Here is a 15376-nt window from a genome sequence, read left to right as displayed (position 1 = left end):
GGAGCGAAAACATTGTTATTGTAAGATTTCCATTTCTGGATCATGTAAACTTAAGGAAAGTAATCACCGTAGTGGTGTTTGTTTTATCTCAGTGACACAAATACATAATTTGTATAATTTTTGCATGTATTCATCCTCAACTGCTCTCTGGAAATACGTCATGTTTTGGAAAATGAATCTGTTTTTCAGTTCTCAATCTAAATGTCAGATGCTAAAGATAAAACTAATCGTTAGCATCACATCCATTCATTGGCATAAGATTAAACAACATAACAAATTAAGTCAAATTGGACTAAAATTCAGTCCCAGTCCTGTCATTTACTTGCATAGTTTTTCTTTTACATTCAACCATAGTCTGTTAAAAAAAAATAAAAAAAACACACCGTACTATAAAACTAGTCTAAATGATTTGGTCATGATTTAAACTGATTCGCCGGTTCTCACAGTGGGTCTTGAATTAACAGATCACTGTACAGAGAAACATTTTCAGTAAGGAAAAAAAGACTTACATTTCCGCCTTGGCCTCACACAATGCTACCATGTGACTTGGAAGCCTTCTGGCCGTTATTATGATTGAATGTTGTTTTGGCTTTCTTTGAGGTTAAGACAATTGTCACTGTATGGAAAATAGGCCTATGTATGCAAATTGTGCATGTAATTTTTCAGAAACATATTTTTTCCCATGGTGGATTAAAAGCCATATGTGTTTGGAATGTGATGCTTTGGAACATAAGGGTAATTTGATAATGACAGTGTTTTTATTTTCAAGTTAACTATTCCTTTAAGACCGTAAGGAAATTGACTGATACAAATTTGTCATGAATCTGAGACGTAATGACTGAATGGACGATTCATTTTTGTCATTCCAAATCCAATGTAAAATGAGGGGAGAAATGCAGAAAGCCTGGTTCTGTTGAAATTGTGATGTTGAAATTGTGCTTACCTTAGACTGAACCCAGCAAGCTCACGTTTATTGACATAAGACATTGCGATTTGGTTGAAAGGTTCTTGCGTCTGTGACAACGCCTATCAGCATGGTTTTAAGTCATGGTATCTTACTAAAAGCCAACTTTATTGAGACAATCCAGGATCATAATCCATATAACAAGCAAATCGTCAAACACACACGCAAACACGCAAAAACAAGGCAGAAAACACAGGCAAAAAGGATAATCCTAAAAATAAAAAGCAGAAAATTAAAAAACAAGACACAGGAAACCAGAATAATGCTCAGAAATGCAATGTAACAACAAGACTTCGCCATGAGTGAGTGAAAACAGAAAATGAAGAGCTTATAAAAGGCAAACACTAACAAGTTAATCACACACACAGGTGCAAGTAATGTGACCCTAATGAGCCCAGGCAATGGGTTATGGGAAGTGTAGTTCATGATGGGGAAAACCGTACAGGAGATGGAAGGAGTGGTTTTAAGTCAGGATTTGTAACCTAACGTCTGCTGAACAACATAATGTTAATGTCCACACAAATATAAATGATTGATTCTATTCTGATTATCATTAAAATCTCAAACATGATTTTATGTAGGTTTAAATCTAGTGGTGATAATCCTTCCAGTATATTAGCATAGGCCTATTAGTACAGTGACTGGCAGGGGACATGTTCGCTTCACTTAGTTTTGTCATGGCCACAACATATAAACTCGTGGGGACGTGATAATATATTGTTTCATCTGTCATCTCCATCTCCGAGTGCTGTATACAGTATTGACCGGTGTGGTTCCCTAAACATAACTCGTGGCCACGAGAAATATGTGTCGTTCTCTCAAAATATGAAGACGTGGCCACGAGAAAACTATATCGTTCCCTCAACATATCTCGAGGCCATGATTTATTATCACGTTCCCACGACTTAATATGACGTTCCCACAAATTAATATCTCGTGGCAACAACATATTATCACGTTCCCACGAGTTTATGTTGTGGCCACGATAAAACTAAGTGAACCGAACATGTCCCCTCCCGGTCACCGTAATTTAGTGATATTTGGAGCATAGATGCACAATGTACAGTAGGTTGCCGGTATGTGATTTCGACACTAATCCGTCATTAAACCCAAAGAAGAAGATTGTGCACTGACCATGAGCATAGGTAAGGAAAATATAAATGAATGTTGGTCATGATAACATTTGTTAGATTTTTTTGTGGGACATAGCAAGCTAGCATTTTCAGGATTGTTCAATTGGCACCATTTTCCACCTAGCTTAAAGTACTTTAAGTTTCACTTAGCTGCATCGCAAGCCTAACATAAGTATGATGTAGAGTTTTGTCTACAAATATGATACGTAGTTAGCTATAAAATCTAGCCTGGCTAACGCCAGACCCAATTCTCGTTGAGACTTTCAGCGTGAACAAAATCGGGCTGCGCAAAGGCAGTATGGGGAAACCCAGGCTATATAAAATCAGTGATGGAGAAAAAAACTGTTCTTCCCCTTCCTTGTTTTCCAACTTCCAATGCATTTTACCTTGCTTTTTAGTTTTGCTTGTTGCTAAAATACCAATTTACTAATTAATCCATATGTGATAAATTTCCATATGTGAACATTTTATTTAAATCATTTTAGGTACTCTGTTTGATTTAAAGTCAACATTAGGTTTTGACATCAAATTAATACTAGTTTTTGACGTCTGTTCAACATCGGAGCTTGACGTCAAACAAACATTGGATTTAGCCGTAACTCGATCTTAATTTTCAATAGGGCTGTGAACGATTAATCGAATCCAAAATAAAAGTTTGTGTTTACATATTATATGTGTGTGTATTGTATATAATTATTTTGTATATATAAATACACACACATGCATGTATATATTTGAGAAATATTTGCATTTATATACTGCATATATATTTTTATTTATATTATATATAAATATAACTATTTTATATATAAATAAATAAAAAAATCTTAAATATATACATGCATGTGTGTGTATTTATATACAAAATAATTATACACAACACACACACATATATTATGTAAACACAAACTTTTATTTTGGATTCGATTAATCGTTTATAGCCCTAAATTTCAACCACATTTTTACATCTGCACAACAGAGCTTGACATCAAACAAACGTTGGGTTTAGATGTCGGTCCAATTTTCATTTTCATTTTCAACCAAAATTTGATGCCAACGTTGGAGCTTGACGTCAAATAAACGTTGAATTTCGACATCAGTCCGATTTTCATTTTCAACCAAAATTTTACGTCTGCACAAAGTTGGGAGTCCAACGTCTTCCTGACGTTACACTGATGTCCTGAGTCTGCAGGGAGCACTCGTAAATGAGAGTGACCAATGCAAAGTTTCTTTTCAGTGAATCAAATTTGGAAATGGAATCCTCTTGTTTTTGTGGATGAGCTCAGCTATCCAAATGAGGTGGTTAGTGTGGATAGTTTTTAGGGAACTACTGTAGGAGCAACTTTTGAACTCTATTAAAACAGAGGTTTTATTATAATTGACAGCCATACTAATTGCCTTTATAGTTGAAGCAAAACAGCTCATATCCACCTTATTACTATTTTATCTAAATGTCGGAGAATTTCGATTCATTTACCGCTATAGGCTTCCAGAAGAATAACAAAGTGCGTTAAACAGTAAAACTATTTGCACTACATACCAATGTGTTTATTATTATTATAATGCATTGAATAATGTGATAACATACCAGTACATGTACCAACATGCAAAAGCAATATAAAGCAGTATAATGGACTGTTTTTGTACTGGTAAAATAAAAGAGGATGAAACTGCAAGCCTGACACATTCCGGTTACAAATGGTCGCGCCCGCTCTCAGGTTATAAAAAAGGTGAATAAGTGTAGCATAAAATCCATATATTGGAGAATAATGCATGTATAATTTAAAACAGTAAAAAGTAAGGAGAGAGAGAGAGATGTATTAATTTCACTAAGAAAGGGAGAGAGACTCAAGGAAAGAAAAAACAACAACTCAAGGATGTAACACGTAGGCACAGATAGTGCCAGTATTCATGCACTGAGAAATATGATATATCTATATAAAACATCACGATGTTTATCAAACAAATCATTCAAGTGCTATAAACAAACATGCAGTTATATGGGCTATTGCATTCAGAAGGACTTGGCCTATGGAACTCTTTCTGTTTTGTTGTGCCTGATGACAACAAAATAAGAATGCATTACTGAATGCATGGTGTTGGCCACCAGCATCTTGAAGGCAACGCCAACGCCAAGAAAAGTATTGGTCGAACTCTTACCGAAACTCTTATAAATGTAATTTAAATGTCACTATGTTCAAGTTAGAGGGAAGGAAGGTTGCAAAGAAACCTGAGCAGGTGTGCTCACTTTGTGACGCACACAGACCATTTTGTGACTGATCAATTTAAGGGTAAGCCAAGATACAAAAATGTCTGGAATTTAAACAACGATCATGGAAATAAACTTGGTATGCAAACTGTTTCCACCAAAGATAAACATGTAAAGATATCATCACAGACTCCAACAATGTCCAAGAAGTGACCTGCAAGGTGCCTTCTTCACAGTGTTGCTGGCTCCTTGTCTGCACTCTTAAAAATAAAGGTAGGGGGTTTTCACGGCGATTCCATTGAAGAACCATTCTGGGTTTGCCAAAGAACATTTCAGTGAACAGGTCTTAAAGGAGATGTTTTTTTCTTGGTGTGAAGAACATTTTAATTTTCTAAAGAACCTTTTGTGCAATGGAAATGTTCCATGGTTTTTCAAGGTTTTTCACGGAACCGTAGATACCAATAAAGAACCTGTTGTGAAAAACGCTTGCCTTTAACAAATGTTTAACAGCGTGCCCGGCCAGCCTCAGGAGACTCCAGACTTTGTACAGCTATATGATCTCATGGAAGAACAATTCTAATTGATAAATGATTATGTCATTATGTTAATATTTAGCTATATTTGGCATTTTAGGATATTTTCAAAGGTTTTCAAGCACTCACTTGGTTAAGTGAACATCAAGATAAAAGCATAAAATTCATATATTGGAGAATAATGCATGTATAATTTCATATCATAAAAAAATCATATTTTTTATATATATATTTTTAAGTGATCTATACTGATTGCATGAATCTAGCCGTTTATCTTTTTTTTATGCATAAAATACATTTAATGGTACTAAGTGTATTATATATTTACCATAATGCATAATACATTTTACCATATACCGGTATATAATATAAAAAGATTTCAAGCTAAAAAAAAAAAAATTAAAGTTTTTTTTAAATGATTTAGATCTAAGTGCTTGTTTCAAGACATCTATTCTAGTGTATTTTGCCTTGTTCTATATTTGCATGTTTTTAAGCATAAGCCTCACTATATATATATTTCTAAAATGTAATCTTACATCACCTTTTTTTAATGTCCCTTTCAGTTAAAACCTGTGCTTCTCACCATATCGCATTCAAATGATTTCCTGGGTGCTATTTATAGCTCTGAATGACGACTAAATTTAGCACGTTGCTATTTTTAGACTTCTGCATAAACAAAGTACAGACAGCTGGAAAAACATCTTAAGCCCAGATCCAAAATTGTACACAATTTGATATGATTATTTTACATAATTTCAAAATAGTAAAAGGTTACATCTAAAATTAGCGAGTGCTATTTTCTTCATACAGTGAGTTATTCATTAATTTCTGCAGATTTTACCTCAACTGTAATTGGTGACGCTTTAAAGAAAATGAACCACATAAATCAAGGGATGTGTCTCAGTGTAAGACTAGAAGCACTTTCAAATCAGCATAATGTGAGTCGATCAAAAAGAGTGAAAAGGACTAAAACCACATGCAACCGTTGAAATCGGAGACTTATTGTGAAGTTTTGTTAAACTACAAATTAATAATAGGTCTGTTCCTTAAAGAGACAGTTCACCCAAAAGTGAAAATTCTGTCATTATTTACTCACTTTGTTATCCATAAGTTAATCTTTGATTAGTCGGCACATTTTATCATATCGGCTGCACGTCAGTGCTGACACTTTCGACGGAAGTTTGTAGTTGTAAAGATAAAATATGAAGATATGTAAAATAAGGTGTGAGCAACTGTAAATGCTTACGTTATTTTAGTTGATAAGTCCAAAGGATTGAGTAACTGTGGATTTAGGCCTATAAGATGAGTCATAACAGCTCTTACTTTTTTATGTCCTTGATACAAAAATGTGTGCAATAGAAATCATCCAAAATTAATGTAACATCAGCTGCATTCATGATACATTGTTGACAAAAATGACTGCTCTTCATACATTTCTGCAGAGTAAGGGAGAGATACTTTTAAAAGTAATTCATTACAATGAATACATTACATGCGTTACTCCCTAAAAAAGTAACTAATTGCGTTAGTTACTTTTTCTGGAAAGTAATGTTACATTACTTTTGTGTTACTTTTTCTCATAGGCTTGGCTTGTTTGTTTTTTAATAATTTAACAAAAAAAGTTATATTTTTGGCAAATGTAAATGCCCTTTCACACCAAAAGTGACATGAAATCTTCTATGGTGCTAATTTATTATTTCAACTTTTTTAAATGTTATGCACCATTTTTATAAATATTATAATTTATCTAGGCTATATTAAAAATACACAAACGAAAATGATCATTTCTATAACTGTGTTAAATGTGCTCAAGGTAGCTACAATAATACAAGTATTAAATGCGGTTAAATGTCAAAATAATGCCAATAGCCTACATAGAGTTGTGATGGGTGCGGGTAAATTAAGCACAATCTGCTGTGACATGATTGTCACAATCATGGTGCATTGTGGTCTATGGATCTGCCTGAAGTGTACTGTACATGTTAAGTAGACTTGCTCCCTTGGTCAAAATAGAGGGGTCGATCGATGGTCTGTTCAAAAAAACGTCTCGTCCCCTTAACGAAGTTGAACGCGCTTCAAAATGGCGGCGGGGATTCACTGTCTATGATTCCATCGAGGGGAAGTGAATAGGAAAGTTCACGAGTGTGTCTAAAAGAGTTAAGAGTTAAACGCAGCCATAATACTAAATGAAACAAAATTGAACACAAATGTGATGCTTATCTAAAGTAAGTTTTGTTAATTGGTTTGGGTGAATTGGACAATCGAATGTTTTAATAGGCCTATTTAATTATTGCAGGTTTGCGTAATATTCTGAGTTTGCAGTTTACTATTTATATTCATTTTGAGGAATACTGAATCTGTTTTTGTGCAAATTGAATGAGGAAATGCATGCTCACCTTTAGTGTAGAACTATACAATAGCGCACACAACGCCTCTGCACTTACTCCCGAATTCTTATGGGGTCAGGAGAGCTGTCAACTTGTGTTACTCAATTGAAAAAGTAATCTCAGATATTTTGTTGTGATGCAATGTGTACTTTACTAGTGACTTGGGGAGAGTAATCTGATTACGTAACTCACGTTAGTTGTAATGTGAGTTACGCATACACTGCATTTTTGTCCGATTGCAACGGTGCAACATGATAATCTGATGAGTATTAATCTACGTCAGATGTGGTTCTATCACACGTACACTAGCATTTGAATAGACAGCATCTAAAATGTAAATCATGCACAACCTTTAAAGGCATAAAAATGTTTATGAATCTTTATCTAATCTATTAATATTTAATTGGTTGGTTTCTATGTATTTATGATCACAGGTATCCATCACAGTTATCCATCCCTCATAGGCCTGTTTAAAAAGTGTTTGGACAAACAGAATTTGAACAAAATGTTTTTTTTTTGCGTTTTTTTTTTTTTTTTTTTTGTCATCTGAACACTTTTACAGGGAAAAAGTCATATTTTAAAAGAATTATTTTATTTGTAAATTAGCCTTTGAATTAGTCAAATCTGTTTTTTCAAGCATAATGCATTTGATAGACTTAATATCAGAACCTCATTCAAAGGAATGTGGTTTTGAAAGCAGGAAGTAGATTACTGTTCAACGGTCTCACACCTGCTCAGTTGCGTCCAACAAATCCACTGAGGAATTTCAAAGGGGAGTAAACATAAATTCCAAAGGTGGGGGAAACCCAAATCAAGGGCTTAAAAAGAGCGATCTCGCTGAAGCTCTTCAGATCTTTCTCTGTGTGTTACCACTCTCTTAACAACACTTTATGAGATAGCCTACTGGACCATGCACTTTCAGAGTTCAAAGATGGTAGTAAAAATATGTATTTTGGCCTTCGTTACACTCCTCATTTTCCAGGTGGAGACAGAGGCAGGTGAGTCAGTGCTTTCAACGAATATGCAACAGATATTTTAAATTGAATGCGCTCTATTGAACGCGCTAATGATCCGACAGCATGATGTTGTTTGACTCGTGTTGTAGAAATGTGCTGCTGAAATGTTGAGCAACTGCTTTCAAATAAAATGTATATATTTTTGAATTACACTACCCATTGATTGCATGGACTTAGTATCACTTTAAAAATTAAGATTATGTTTCACGATCATTGGTACAATTGTAGTACAAAAACAAGATGTATCTCATAGGTCTGTTCAGTTATGGGCCTGTCCATGCTGAATTAAAATTAGAAACCATTGCGTTTGCTGTCTTTTAAACGAACGCATGTTAAAGTCCTTAATGCTACACTACAATACCGTTTACTATTGTTATTGTCATTTTGGACACAGCCTGTAGATATGTAGACCTGAATAACTCTTTCCATTCTGTTTCACAGGTATTTGCTGCCTCAGTTACACTAAAAGACCCAAACGCTGTGCACTTCTGAAAGGCTATGATATCCAAGCTATAACTGGCAGATGTGATCTTGCCGCTATTATGTAAGCATTTTTTTTTTTTTTTTTTGCATACATTAGTGCATGTTTAGTGCATGTTTGATGCACTCTAAGTTAGAAATATAATATAATAAATGAGTAAATATAATTTTTAGTGCTGGGCAAAGATTAATTAATCGCATCCAAAATAAAAGTTTGTGTTTCCATAATGTGTGTGTACTGTGGATAATTATTTTGTATATGTAAATACACACACATGCTTGTATATATTTAAGAAATATTTGCATTTATATACTGTGTATATATTTATATATAATTTATATTATATATAAATATAAATATTTTATATATAAATAACAGATTTTTCTTTAATATATACATGCACGTGTGTATTTATATATAGAAAATAATTATACACAGTACACACACATTATGGAAACACAAACTTTTATTTTGGATGCAATTAATCTAGATTAATCTTTGCCCAGCACTAATCATTTTACAAAAAAAAGTGCACTAAAGCAAAATGTGTTAGGCCTATATTATAGTTTTGATTATTTCACCAATTGTGACAAATAGTAATAATACAGAATAATTGTGTGTATATTGTTATGTGTGAATATGTGGAAAAATTGTATGTGCATTCCCAAGCTTTGTTATATTGAGTTTAAATATAAAGCATTATAAATTTTTTTCAATTCTGATTTAGCAAAAATTCTTTCTTTGTGTGGTCCTTTATTTTATTATGGACATAATAATGAAAATATTGTCTCTGGTGCTTGAGTTCATGGCATGTTATGTCATTGCAGCTTCCACACCGTAAAAGGAAAATCAATCTGCGCTGACCCAGCACAAAATTGGACACAAAGGAGAGTCGAGTGCCTAAAGTAAGTGACTTATCAATCACTAACATGAAAGAATGCAGTCTTATATTGTGTGCTTAAAAATATATAAATTGATGGGAAAAATGTTCTGTCCCCATAGGATGAAAGCAGCAGAAGTGAAGGTCATAAGCAGTGGACATCCAATATAAGAACTTCTTACTTTTAAAGTTACAGTACTTCTGTACCACACACACACACACACACACACACATTCTTTATTGGCATTACTTAATTGCACTTTCTTCAACAGAGTATTTATAGAGCGTGGAATATGAGCTACTAAATAGCTAGTTTGCTATGTATTTTAGGCCTTTTTTGTGTTTTTTTTTTTTTTACTTTTTTTACAAGCAAAACAATTTAGAGCTTTTTGTATTGATACCTAATTCAGTTCACTGAGTGTTTTTTGTCTTTTACTCATTCAAATACTATTTAAATGTTTCTTATAAAGAAATAATATATGTAAAGGAGTTGTATATTTGATAAGATTCTACGATTCACAAATGGTCTCTTGAACCTGTATTTTGGAATGTTGCCTTTGGTTACTCATTGCTGCCCTCTTCTGTTCAAGTCTTGCCAGTACGACTAAGTAGGACATCTTAATATAATATTATAAATTATAATAAATATTTTATATATAAATTGTTTTTGTTTTCTGTTACATTTCACTTATATTTTCACTTGTTATTTTTTACTGTATTTTTAAATAAAGGTCCTTAATTTCACTCTGAATCTCTGTGATGAACTACAGTAATACAGTAGCACTACAAATACAATGATTATACAATGGATTTCAGTTAAAAAAAATGTACAAAGCAAAATATTTTAGAGCTTGTTTCATTGAGAATGGTAACTAACTGATTAATTCAATAATTTTTTTGTAGGACTGCATGATAGTGGTTAAACTGATAATCACGATTATTTTGCTCAAAAATGATAAGCACGATTAATATCCAGACAGAGAAAGATATTCCCAGCTAACAATTTTTGGTTCCCAAGAACGCTAGTTTTTGGTTCCCAGAACGTTAGATTTTGGTTCACAGAACGTCTTTTTTTTTAAGTTTTGTTTTTGGTTAGCCATGAAGTTTTCTAGACAGTAGGTAATTCAGCTGGGGATTTTTACGCCGGTGGTGGGGGAAAAAACTGACAATTTGGATTCGGACGGCAATAAAATCACAGACTAACCCCGGTAAATGTTGAAAATACCTTACGACCCCATGAGAAACAATTACCGTCCAAGTCGGGCAAATGTCAACCTTTCTCGCTCATTGTAACAAGTAGCCTAACCTTTGCCACTTTCACGCGTCAAAGTAGCCAGAGCAACTTTTCTCTTATTTAAAGGACTTTGGCTGGAGTGAGACTGTAAAATTTCTGTGCGCGCGCAGAAATAAAGCTCTAGAAATATTTTTTATATTTTTTATATAAAAAATTCACAGACAACATATGTTCACATTCATGGCACAATTCAAACGGGACCAGAAAATAATAATTTTCTCCCATTCACTTGCATTGACGGTTTTACAACTTTGAGGTCCAGCGGGGTTTTACGGAGGGGGCGGGACTTACCAGCTCTATATTTTTTATATAATCTTTCATGTTACAAGTTTGACAGTATATGGTATGATTCGTCGGCTAGCAGTTGTGGAAAAGACATAACGAGAAAGACTACATGTCGCCTATGTGACGTCACCCCATAAAGTTGACTTACCCGTGGTTTTCGCCAACCTCAACGATTTTGTCTCTCCCTGAAAGAAGGCGGTGAAGTGCACCAAAGACACAGCCATGTCTAGCGGGATCCGTGAGCTAGAGCCGTGTGCTAGTGGTGTTCACGTTTCAAACGCGTCGAAAGCAGCGAAGAGTTGTAGTCCACAAAGTGCTCTCACACAAAGTCTACCCGTATCAAACTTCTACTCGCTAAATTGTAGCATTCTTCACACGAAAGATTATATAAAAAATTCACAGACAACATATGTTCACATTCATGGCACAATTCGAACGGGACCAGAAAATAATAATTTTCTCCCATTCACTTGCATTGACGGTTTTTCAACTTTGAGGTCCGGACTCCATCCATACTACCCGTACTCATACTATATAGAACGTAGCCTACTTTTTAACGGTCGCGAAGTACGTTCTAATTTAAATGTAGTAGCCTACCTACTCACATAGTACGCGATTTCGGACGCACCCCTAGCCTTTATTATGTATATCCAGAGCCCGTCTACGGAGAGCCTGTTCACTCCCTATTAAGTCCTATTGTACCGAATTTTGGTTGTAGTTCCACCAGAGTTCCACTGGGGGCGATCACCCCCGAGTGCAAAATGAATGGGAGTCTATGGGGCTAGACGGCTAAATTTGTCCCTTTCAGCCGATTGCCGTTGAGAAATCTCAGATTTGATTGTAGGTTTGGCAAGTTCAACATGGGTTATAGGTCTAAAATTGAATGAACGAGTACTTATGTCCTTTCGATTTCTTACAGGTTGAGTTGTTGTTGCCCATAACACGCTAGCATTCTGCTAACGAACGCTGATTGGTCAGTGAATGACTGGTTACGACCAGAGATACCGCTTGATGGCATCATGGCATCCGAAGCGGGAACAGAATGTATTCTAGCAGAAACTCTTCTAGCACGTGTGTTTACCTGTGTCCGCTGTGCTGGCGATGCCTCGAGAGAAAATAAAGTGCAGAGCGCGAAAGCACCACAGTGACTGAAGGATTGCCGTAAAGCAGTATCTCTGGTCGTACGATGTGTATGACGTCATTGACATTTTGAAAGACTTTTTAAAGCAAATAAGTGACTCTAAAAAATCTAACACCCAGCAATGTGCAATTTCTTTGCATCTCCTTACGAATACAACATTCAAATTACTAGACAAAAAATTATATCTTGAGAAAAGTGGATTTTGAGGGGTATAGCTCCATAGACCTCCATTCATTCTGCACTCGTCCTGTGAGCGCCCTCATATGGAATCAGAGTGGAACTGCAACCAGTCAGAAGCCGGAAGTGTAGCGAGAGTGAACCTTCTCCCCTTATTAGACATTCTCTGGTATATCTATGCTCTGAACTTCTCACACGCAACTGGCGTATCAGGTGCAAGGATTTCAACGAATCAACGATCAGAGAATACTGCAGTGAGAACGTTGTAGGCAGATGTTACAGCTGTGGGCTCAGCTAAACTCCTCCTGTCATGCTGTGGTCTAGTCCTCTTATATACTGTCTATGGTCTAGTCTCATCAACAGAAAATTAACGGATTGAGAGGGGAGAAAAATGGCGTGACATTTTGGCGTGACATTACTTGCGTGTGCGTGAGAGGTGAGATTGATGCTGAAAGTGTCACGCCAGATGCGAGACACACACAGGCAAGTGACGTGTACGCAATTTCCCAACAAAAACCATGCTGCCTGTCAGGTCTAAAATACACATAACAGGATAGTGAATCAGGGTAAGACAAAAAAAAAAAAAAAAAACATGTTTTGGAAGAAGGATTGATGGTGTATTAACTCCTTATTTAAATTTTGCTCATTTCGAACAAACAAAAGTTGCATAGTGTACCATTTATATTTGAAGCTGAGGAATCAATCAAACAGTCTTTGAAAAGGTTTAGATGTCAATGGAGTGAAAACACTGGAATGGATACCTAAAAACTGACTGGTTGGGTTCCATGATGTAACACCGTGTGTAATACAAACCGCCAAGCATGTCATCAAGTTAAAATGAGGGTACACAGTCCTGTAAAGACTGGAAAATCTATACGTGAAATTTTGGAGCATAAAAAAATATATATTTTTGTCTAATAATACTTTACCTGCACATTTCTTTACCTTATTGTCAGAGTTATCTTACATTTTACTCAACATACGTTTGGATGGCTTGGATCAAGACCGGCCCAACCAGAATGGTAACTTTTTCGAGGCAGTTTACTAGATGGTGTTGGATTGCTGAAATGCTGCAGATCTTCCTTCTCTTATTTCAGCTGCAACATGCAACTTTACATTAAAGTTCCTGTTAGTCACTCACTTCTCTCACAATCAGTTGCTTAATGTAGTTTAGTAAAAGCACATCCTTGTTGAGTTGTTAGTACAGTGGACTGCACGCCAGCAAAACATTTCTGATCTGCTGTTTTCATTAAGACACAAATGTGCTCTTTATTGTGCACTTAAGGATCTAAAAGTGCATCTTTTAGACACAAGTAAAGGATGGGGTTTTTATTGACCACTTCCTTCTCTTTCACCAGTTTTAGTTTTCAACCTAAAGTTGTTGTTTTTTCAGTGGATTGAATTTCATTCAACTGCTATTTTGTCTTTTTCATTTTTTTCTGGTATTATTTTTTATTTAAAAAAAATTGAAGACTGTGTTGTTTAGTGTGTTAAAAATAATGTTTTTTTTATAATACATATTGATACAGATTCTGAATAATAATAAATCAATCATTTAAATAATAATAACAACCTTTTTGTGCCCTTAATTGCATGATGTGTAAGTTACACACAGCACGGCTTACTTCAAACAGATATGCGTGATAAGCTTACCTTGTTGTTTGTATTGAAGTTCCAATCTGAAATGGAAAAAAAAATACTTTTTTGGCTGACTTTTAAACAAAACCGGTGTAGAAGAAGGAAATGATGATTAAAAATTCCCTTGTTTTCTTTTTCTTTTACTCTTTTTAGTCATGTGCAAACACCCACAACCATTTCCAGATGTTCTGCATGGGCATGTTTTATCAAAATATTTTCTTTATGCAGTAAGAACTTTAGATTTCTTCAGAATTATCTTACAAACTGTTAAAAATTCTTGAATCGCTTTGTTGAGAATTGATGACTTCACCATTACATTAGATACACTTGTGTTCCTGAATAAAGAGCAGATAGATTTTATGTCTTAAAGTGGTAGTTGACCCAAAATGTTGTAATTTACTCACCCTCATGTTCCAAACCTGTATGAGTTTATTTCTTCTGTTGAACACAAAAGAAGATATTTTGAAGAATGTTGGTAACCAGACAGTTGATGGACCCCATTGACTTCCACAGTATTGTTTTTTCCTTTATGGAAGTCAATGCCTACCGTCAACTGTCTGTCTTTCTGTCTGTCTGGTCATTGTTTTCAATGCTTTTTTTATTGGAGGAGATTTTTTTTGAAGTGATGACAATAGTAAATATAAATCATAAGCGAATACTTTGCAGTTAGGTTGGAATTTAAGGTATTTTGCATTGTGAATATTCAAATTCAAATTCAAAGCACTTTATTTGTCCCCTGGGGGAAATTTAAAAGGGCACATTACAGTAGCTTACACAGGCACACTGCACAACCACACACTACATATCACATAAAATCATATAGTATTTAGCCATAATACAAATAAAGTTTAAGACATTGATCTAGCTCCTTATTGTCAGAAACATCAGAGTGAAAAATAAATGACTGATGAAGATATTAGGCTACAAAGCTGGTAAAACACAAGAAGTAGGAAGGTGAAAAGTGGAAGTACCGGTACTATTAGGAGTGAAAGAGAAGGTTCCTCCTCCTGGCAAAAAGAGCAGAGTGGGGAAACATTTCGGTTAAATTTACTTATTTATTAAGGGTAATAATGAGGAATCATTTTTAAATTGACTTCTTTTATTTTATTATTAAACAGAAATGTATATAGATATATATATATATATTATGACAGAATTCCATATCAAGTTCTTTAACACATTTTCACATTCGGTAAGTAGCCTAGCTACAATTTGAAACAACAATAAAAAAACTACCA

At 34.8% G+C, this 15376-nt stretch overlaps 1 protein-coding gene across 1 annotated transcript; it reads left to right on the top strand.

Moving 5' to 3' along the window:
- Positions 1-8023: 8023 nt before the first annotated feature.
- On the top strand, positions 8024-10264 carry ccl20b (chemokine (C-C motif) ligand 20b). Its single transcript, XM_079601902.1, has 4 exons — positions 8024-8224; positions 8684-8786; positions 9551-9628; positions 9726-10264. Exons 1-4 carry the CDS (start codon positions 8137-8139, stop codon positions 9772-9774), a joined length of 318 nt encoding a protein of 105 aa, XP_079458028.1. The 5' UTR covers positions 8024-8136; the 3' UTR covers positions 9775-10264.
- The last annotated feature ends 5112 nt before the right edge of the window (positions 10265-15376 follow it).

Source organism: Phoxinus phoxinus (assembly GCF_949152265.1).
Source record: "Phoxinus phoxinus genome assembly, chromosome: 24".
NCBI classification, from domain to species: domain Eukaryota; kingdom Metazoa; phylum Chordata; class Actinopteri; order Cypriniformes; family Leuciscidae; genus Phoxinus; species Phoxinus phoxinus.
The sequence above is the reverse complement of the archived record's forward strand: the minus strand, read 5'-3'. Positions and strand labels throughout refer to the sequence as shown.